Source organism: Lipophrys pholis (assembly GCF_963383615.2).
Source record: "Lipophrys pholis genome assembly, chromosome: 3".
Taxonomy (NCBI): Eukaryota; Metazoa; Chordata; class Actinopteri; order Blenniiformes; family Blenniidae; genus Lipophrys; species Lipophrys pholis.
Window position 1 is genome coordinate 265,788 of NC_137627.1, and position 8,465 is coordinate 274,252.

General features: G+C 49.0%; 1 protein-coding gene across 5 annotated transcripts; it reads left to right on the forward strand.

Annotated features, from left to right (window-relative positions):
* Positions 1 to 8,258, forward strand: usf1 (upstream transcription factor 1). Of its 5 annotated transcripts, none has more exons than XM_080460595.1 (11): positions 1 to 63; positions 745 to 806; positions 904 to 953; positions 1,807 to 1,919; positions 5,214 to 5,327; positions 5,435 to 5,588; positions 5,656 to 5,743; positions 6,047 to 6,105; positions 6,189 to 6,283; positions 6,360 to 6,488; positions 7,355 to 8,258. In XM_080460595.1, the coding sequence occupies exons 2-11, from the start codon at positions 799 to 801 to the stop codon at positions 7,442 to 7,444; spliced, it is 900 nt and encodes a 299-aa protein (XP_080316721.1). In that variant the 5' UTR covers positions 1 to 63; positions 745 to 798; the 3' UTR covers positions 7,445 to 8,258. The 5 variants fall into 5 exon arrangements, with proteins under 5 accessions (XP_080316721.1, XP_080316723.1, XP_080316724.1 ...); XM_080460597.1 differs by having other exon boundaries at positions 18 to 63; positions 5,656 to 5,734; XM_080460598.1 differs by having other exon boundaries at positions 18 to 63; positions 6,360 to 6,414; positions 7,590 to 8,252.
* Positions 8,259 to 8,465: the final 207 nt, after the last annotated feature.

Here is an 8,465-nt window from a genome sequence, read left to right on the forward strand (position 1 = left end):
ACGCATGCGCACACCACGCCTCCAGAGCGCTGTTGACAAACATCAGAGGAGGAGCTCTGCGGCGTAAGTACATCTTTGTTCTGCATTGAATCTTACCCGCGGTGGCGGGATGTAGTGGGAGCAGCCGCTGCCTTTCCTCTGCGCCTCGTTTATCAGGGAATGCTGATGATGGCTGATCGGAGGAAACGGAAAGTGCTTTGTTCTAAACATCTGTACAAACCGCTGGGCCGAGCGGGAGCGGAGCTAAGACCGTTAGCAGCAATGAGGGCTCTTGCTTCCGGTGAAGCTTTCACAATAAATTCTAGGTGCTGCATTACTTCGTGTAAACTTGGCTCAGTCTAATGCATTAGACCAATGGTATAGAGTACCTGGTGCTCTTAACTAAAGCCTGCTGACACAACCCATCTTCGTGTCGAGCTTTGCATTTCACTGTCTCCTGGAATGCTTTAAGTTTGGTTTTTGAGACGAGCAGCTTCCGCTTTGCGCCTTAATGGCGCCGCTGTGACTCGGCTTCCACCGCTAGCTTCCACCAACCTTTCTCTACCGTCCTCCCTCCTTTAACCTGCAGATGTTCCGAGCTGCTTCTGTCTGAACACTTCTTCTTTCCTTCTTCTTCCCTTCTTCTTTCCTTCTTCTTTCCTTCTTCTTCCCTTCTTCTCTCCTTCTTCTTCCCTTCTTCTTCCCTTCTTCTCTCCTCCTTCTCTCCTTCTTCTTTCCCCCAAACTCATGACTTTGTTTTTATAGTCTGGCTGTAGGAGCGAGTGAAGGCGGTCTCCTCGTCCAACAGCTTCTCCAGAAATGAAAGGGTGAGAGTGTGGCTCTAACTACCGCTAAACTACCACTAAACTACCACAGTAACTCGGTATCAACACTATAACTAAGCTCTTTGTTTCTGTTACTCAGCCAACAGAAAAGCCCCGAACCGGACGGGACTGTCTCTGTCAACGAGGAAGGTAAACTAAGTGACTAGTACATGTGGTTTACCTGTACTGGTTAAGAACAGCTGTGGTTCACAATGGAATCTAAGTCACTTACTAAATGAACTACATGGCAGCTTTTAATGTTCCTTATGTATCAATCATGGATTGATTTGTCTCAAAATGTTTGCATTACACAATAAAGCTGAGTAAAAGTACAAGTACAGAAATACTCCCGGTCCTTCATCAGTTAAACAAACTGCAATACCGGTACTATCTCTCCAGTTCTCCAGTTCTCCAGTTCTCCCAGAAACACCCACCTTCGTCCCTTTTTAACAACGGTACAAGATACGGCTGATTAACAACCAAACTTGTGATCATTAGGGCAATCATGCACTTGGGGAAAAATAAATATATATATATAAAACATCCACTTTATGTATGTCAGACCACTGAGCTTGCTTTAATATTTAAAACTCCACCTTTAGGAACCATACAAAGTTACAAACGCATAAGAACAATTAAAATATAGAAAAATAATATGGTTTTATGTGGGACAACGGATGGAAAATTTGCCTTGTGCTAAATCGGTCATATGTCCCTGGTAGAGATGGTGTGTTCATTCATTCTGTCCCGTCCAGATAAAGAATTGATTGAAATGAACTCCGCTCCGATCCAGCAGGCATCCTGCATGTGTTTCATACTTTTATTCCACAAAGCTGAAAAGTGTTTTACATCTAGATTTCTGTCGGCTTTAAGTTGATGTTTTGTTCATGCTGTGGTTGAATGATGAGAATTACTTTGTTGTGGGAACATTGACAAACCCTCCCCCACTGTGATGAGATCCGATCCTCCACACAGTCGTCAGTAAACTCTCCTGTTGTTTCAGGGTCCGTCGCCACCGCAGAGGATCCTGCCGCCATCGCCACAATCCAGTCTGCAGCCACCTTCACCGATCAGCCCATCAAGTATCTCTTCAAGACGGAGGGAGCAGGAGGGCAGGTGGGACACGGGGCTCAGAGTCCAAACCGGTACTGTGGTGAAGACCTGAGCTGCTAATTTGGATCAAATCTTTATGAGCCACAAATCATGTGTCTGTTCTACAATCCAATCATGAGTTCATAAACACGATCACCGAGGGGCCAGAGACACCGTTTGGTCTGGGGTCGCCAGTAAAATGAGAGCAAAAGAATTCTGAGTAATTCCTTTTCGTTTTAATCAAAGCAAGTACTTCATTTTATAAAAAAACAAAGAAAAAATAGATTGACATTAAATAAAACTTTCCCAAATCCAAACATGTCAAATTTCAACGTCCTGCCGTTTTTTACTGACGTTAAATAGAACCTGTGTCTCACGGACGGTTCCTGTTTCATCTGGGTGTTTGGTTCAATCTAACAATGAGTTTCCTCATTGCTCCGTTAGATAAATCTAATGATGGATCTGCCCGGCGATGGACTGTCTTACTGTGTTGTAATAACTGGATTTGCCCCGGAGGCTCAGAATCTTCTAGAAACGTCTCTGGATTCACACGAAGGCTGAAATAATGACATGACGGGTATTTAAGGGGTCATTTTAAACAGCTTACAACACTTTCTGGTCGGTCCAGAAACCTTCAGTATTCTAAGGTTCTAGCTCCTCCTCCTCCTCCTGTTCTCCACCTGTTCTCCTCCTCCTCCTGTTCTCCTCCTCCTCCTCCTCCTCCTCCTGTTCTCCACCTGTTCTCCTCCTCCTCCTGTTCTCCTCCTCCTCCTCCTCCTCCTCCTGTTCTCCACCTCCTCCTGTTCTCCTCCTGTTCTCCTCCTCCTCCTCCTCCTGTTCTCCTCCTGTTCTCCTCCTCCTCCTGTTCTCCTCCTGTTCTCCTCCTGTTCTCCTCCTCCTCCTCCTCCTGTTCTCCTCCTCCTCCTCCTCCTGTTCTCCTCCTCCTCCTCCTGTTCTCCTCCTCCTCCTCCTCCTCCTCCTGTTCTCCTCCTCCTCCTCCTCCTCCTCCTCCTCCTGTTCTCCTCCTGTTCTCCTTCTTTTCTCCTCCTCCTCCTCCTCCTGTTCTCCTCCTGTTCTCCTTCTTTTCTCCTCCTCCTCCTCCTCCTGTTCTCCTCCTCCTCCTCCTCCTGTTCTCCTCCTGTTCTCCTCCTCCTCCTCCTCCTCCTCCTGTTCTCCTCCTCCTCCTCCTCCTGTTCTCCTCCTGTTCTCCTCCTCCTCCTCCTCCTCCTCCTGTTCTCCTCCTCCTCCTGTTCTGGTCGGTCCAGAAAGCTTCAGTATTCTAAGGTTCTAGCTCCTCCTCCTCCTCCTCCTCCTCCTCCTCCTCCTCCTCTTCCTCCTGGTCTGGTCAGTCCAGAAACCTTCAGTATTCTAAGGTTCTAGCTCCTCCTCCTCCTCCTCCTCCTCCTCCTCCTCCTCCTCCTCCTGTTCTCCTCCTCCTCCTCCTGTTCTCCTCCTCCTCCTGTTCTCCTCCTCCTCCTCCTGTTCTCCTCCTTCTCCTGTTCTCCTCCTCCTCCTCCTCCTCCTCCTCCTGGTCTGGTCGCTCCAGAAACCTTCAGTATTCTAAGGTTCTAGCTCCTCCTCCTCCTCCTCCTCCTCCTCCTCCTCCTGTTCTCCTCCTCCTCCTCCTCCTGTCCTTCTCCTCCTCCTCCTGTTCTCCTCCTCCTCCTCCTGTTCTCCTCCTCCTCCTCCTCCACCTCCTCCTCCTCCTGGTCAGGTCGCTCCAGAAACCTTCAGTATTCTAAGTTTCTAGCTCCTCCTTGATTTTCCTCATTTGAATATTGGATCATAGGAGCTGCATTCAGAATCTGCTGTGTCTGTGTGAGCTGGACTGGCTCCGCCCACACATGCCCATCTTGGGAAGAGGAGGAAGTACTTCCTCTCGTGGTGCCATGTGCCAGAGCAGAGCTGCCTAATTGTGGGAGGAGTCAAAGGGAGGGCCTACCTTGATTGGGATTGGCTAAATCCCCGATGACAATATACAGCAGGAGTGTCAAACTCATTTCCACCGAGGGCCACATCAGCATAACTACTGCCCCCAGAGGGCCACATCAGCATAACTACTGCCCCCAGAGAGCCACATCAGCATAACTACTGCCCCCAGAGAGCCAAGTGTAACTGTAATACAGTATAAATGTAACTACTCCTCAGTTTGAAATAACTCTGACTTTAAATTCTGACTATATACTTCATATTACAATTATTAATATGCATTTGCATAGATCTAAAAAAATATATTTACTAGTTGCTCTGTTAAGTCTAACTTTGGGGTGTTCACCGGGTGGAACCCGGGTCGGTGCGGGGGAACACATTACAGTATTTATTTTAAGACAATCAGACCTTTAAGCCCTCGCGGGCCACATAAAATAACATGGCCGGCCTGGAGTTTGACTCATGTACAATATAAGGTTTGACTCCTGATTGGCTGGTTGGAGCAACACACTTTTAAAAAGTGAAACAAGCCAGGAAGAGAGAGGACACACTTTGTTCACTTCTGGGGCGTCACTCCAGGTATGAGGACGGTTGTTACTGTTGGAAAACCGTAAGAAAGTGACATTTGCATAATATGAGCTCTTTAACAACGCTGACCTAGACGCTCAGGTAACAGACCCTCACATCCACACACTGGAGGCTGAAGCACAGACCCTCACATCCACACACTGGAGGCTGAAGCACAGACCCTCACATCCACACACTGGAGGCTGAAGCACAGACCCTCACATCCACACACTGGAGGCTGAAGCACAGACCCTCACATCCACACACTGGAGGCTGAAGCACAGACCCTCACATCCACACACTGGAGGCTGAAGCACAGACCCTCACATCCACACACTGGAGGCTGAAGCACAGACCCTCACATCCACACACTGGAGGCTGAAGCACAGACCCTCACATCCACACACTGGAGGCTGAAGCACAGACCCTCACATCCACACACTGGAGGCTGAAGCACAGACCCTCACATCCACACACTGGAGGCTGAAGCACAGACCCTCACATCCACACACTGGAGGCTGAAGCACAGACCCTCACATCCACACACTGGAGGCTGAAGCACAGACCCTCACATCCACACACTGGAGGCTGAAGCACAGCTCTTCACAGGTCACTCAGGCTTTTGTGATTTGTACAGAAATGTCCTTCCCAAGCCAGAAAACACTCTTGAGGACTGTTTTTGGTTCACAGACCATTGCATTAGGTCGGATCCCTTGTGTGTGTGTGTGTGTGTGTGTGTGTGTGTGTGTGTGTGTGTGTGTGTGTGTGTGACCTCAGTGGTAACCAGCAGTGGGGGGGTGGGGGTCTCCTTGTGCACTGCAGGTGACCTACAGGGTGATTCAGGTCTCTGATGGACAGCTGGAGGCTCAGAGCGACGGCGCTGCGGCCGTCAGCCTCGTCACGGGTTTCCCTGCAACCACTCAGGCCGTCACACAGGTGAGGACGACACCATCTTCAGTGGCGCCATTCGGGTATTGAAACGTAACCAGGCCAGACACGTTAGCAGCGTGTGTGTGTGTGTGTGTGCGTGCGCCCTCCCTCAGGCGGTCTTCTCTCAGTCGGAGACTCTGGAGGGCGACGGCAGCGCCGAGACACAGTACACCTACTACCCCGCCACCATCGCAGACGCCACCACCGGCACCATGGTGACCACGGTGCAGGCGTCCGACACGCTGCTGGGCCAGACCACGCCCACAGGTACTGAAACACACACCTGGAACATCTGGAACGAGGCGTCCTGACGCTCGCCACGTGTCGTCCACAGGGCAGCTCTACGTCATGATGTCGCCGCAGGAGGTCCTGACGGGAACCAATCAGAGGACGATCGCTCCCCGCACACAGCCGTATGTGGCGTGAGTACGTCGCTCTGGGGCCCGTTTACACGGCAACACTTTCAAGTGAAAACACCAAACGTTTGGTGTGTTCACACGACAGCAGCATAAAACTCAATGCAGACTAATGGAAGTCTGGTTTAATTTCTCTCTTTGCGGTACCAGAGGATATTCCTGCGATGACGCTTTTCGGAAATGAAAATGTCAAACTTTTCACTTGAGACGTGTGAATGAGGCCTGAGCTGCTCCCGTCCCCGTGTCGGTACGAGTCCCTCTGCTGCTCTGGAGCACTGACAGGATCTCCCGTGTTTGTTTGTTTCCCAGGAAGCAGGAAGCTCCACGCGCCTCCAGAGACGAGAAGCGGCGAGCTCAACACAACGAAGGTGAGCGCTCACATTCACATCCGGCGTGAGGAACCTCCTCGTCCTCCTCCGGCCCAGAGTAACAATCCTCCATGTTGTGACAGTGGAGCGCAGACGCAGAGACAAGATCAACAACTGGATCGTGCAGCTTTCCAAGGCCATCCCGGACTGTAACGTGGACTACACCAAGACGGGACAGGTGAGCGCTGCTTCAGTCTCGCTGAAAGAGGAACTTCCTGTCCAAGCTTCATGGCGGTTTGTTTGCTGCGTCGCAGAGTAAAGGAGGAATCCTGTCCAAAGCGTGCGAGTACATCAAGGAGCTGCGCCAGAGCAACTCGAAGCTGGGAGAAGACATCGGCACTCTGGATCGACTCCGGGTCGATAACCAGCTGCTCAGACAGGAGGTAGGCACTGTGCCATGTCCTCTCCGAGCCACCAGGGGGCAGCTCTGTTTCTTTTAGGGCTTTATTAGACTTCCACTGCGGTCAGACATGAGGCCAAAAGTTCATTGTCAAATGTCTCAAACGCTCCACTTTCAGCCTGAACTCCCCTTCTTCTCACATAGTACCTCAGATGAGACCAACAGAATTATAGTCCAGTTTTATTCAGATTTTGCTGTGGAATTTTCTCATCATTTCATTTTCCCCCCAAAAGCCAACAATCAACACACAGCATCAGAAAAAAGAAGTAATATAAAGTAAATTAAGAAAGACGTTTTGTTTTTTTATACAAGCTGACAAAAACTAACATTTATCAAGTCCCAGTTTTTTGATTTTGATTTGATCTTATCCTGAATCCATATCCAGATCCAGATCCAGATCCAGATCCAGATCACCTCCCAAATTCAATGGCCTCTTCTACGGCCTAATGTCTACCTGGGGGGAAGATTTTGACAAAATCCGTGCATCATTTTTGACGTAATCTCGCTAACAGAGATACAGATAAATATACGTGATTATTTTATTCCGTCATCGGTGGACGTAATGAAACCTTCTGGTGTGAAATAGTGAAATGTCCTCTAGCTGTTGCATTATGGGTGTTCTTACAACCTCCCCCTGACTGCACAGCTTTGAGGCCAATATTAGTGTCGCTGATATCTCAGCTTGTTTTTCGGTGATGTGTTGTTTCTACTCCTCCTGATGGTTCTTCGGGCTGGATTGGAGCCTCTTGTGGCCCACGGGGCCTCACCTTTCACTCCCCTGTTCCTCTCCACGCCTCTGGTTTCCTCAGATAGTCATCCTTTCTCACCACTCTCCTCCGTGTCGCTCAGGTGGAAGACTGGAAGTCCAAGAACCAGATCCTGAGGAACCTTCTGCGACAGCACGGCATTGTGGGATCGTCCAGCACGGACCCCCAGTGAGCGGCGAGTTTGAAAACCACCACCGGGGCCAAAAAAGGACTAGAAACGCTTCGAGATCCAGTGTGCATGACACGGCAGAAAAATAACCCAACATTGAACTTGATATTCAAATTACACATCTTGATAAAAGATATTGCTCTCCCAGCTTTTTTATTCTTATTTTGAATCATCCTTTGGTAAAACCGTACAATCATAGAAGCTCCACGATGAAGAGAAGAAACCATCGATTACCATTGTGCACGAGCATCAGTTCAGTAAGCTACTTCTGTCTTTGGTTCCTTTAAAGTCTGTGTAGAGTAAATCAATCTGTTTTCTTAACAAAAGAAATCCATGATTCAATCCCCATTGACTGTAAGTCAAATCCCCAAACTCCTGAAAGGAGTCTTGCCTTTCTGTGGTGATAATCCAGGAATCTGTCCTGTGATCAGATTAAAACTAGGCAGTGTACAGTGACGACAGCTGGAGCTGCTCAGCAAACAGACCTCCATCAACATGGATCTTCATGAGGAAGGAATTGGAACGGAGCTCACCGAGGTTCACTGTTTTCCTAACGTGTAGAATGTATTTAGACACCTCTCTCTGATTCTGCTGTACACAGACTTTCACCTCTGCTCTCCTCTAACCCATTCATGTTCTCCTCATCTCCGTACTTTTTCTTTTGTTTTTGTTTATGACGTTTCACGACGCCTCACTGGGGACGATACTTACATTGCAACAATGGAACTAACCAGAATGAACGGGGCGGGAAGCATCGCATTGTAGTCAGGCTGTGTATGTCTTTGTAATAAAAATTATACTGTATGTCATCAACCACGCTCAGTTGTGTTCATTGAAAGTGCAGAGCTGATTCCTGTGTGTTTGTGTAGACATGGAGCCCTCACTGTGTCTGTCTCTGACAGTTGGAGTAGAGACTCCTGCCACTATGGATGTGCCATCCTGGAGGAGCTGCAGGACCTTCTGTGGGTCCTGGAACCGGACAAAATTAGCCAAGAATCAGTTTCCGATCTTCCGTGGCCAGCGT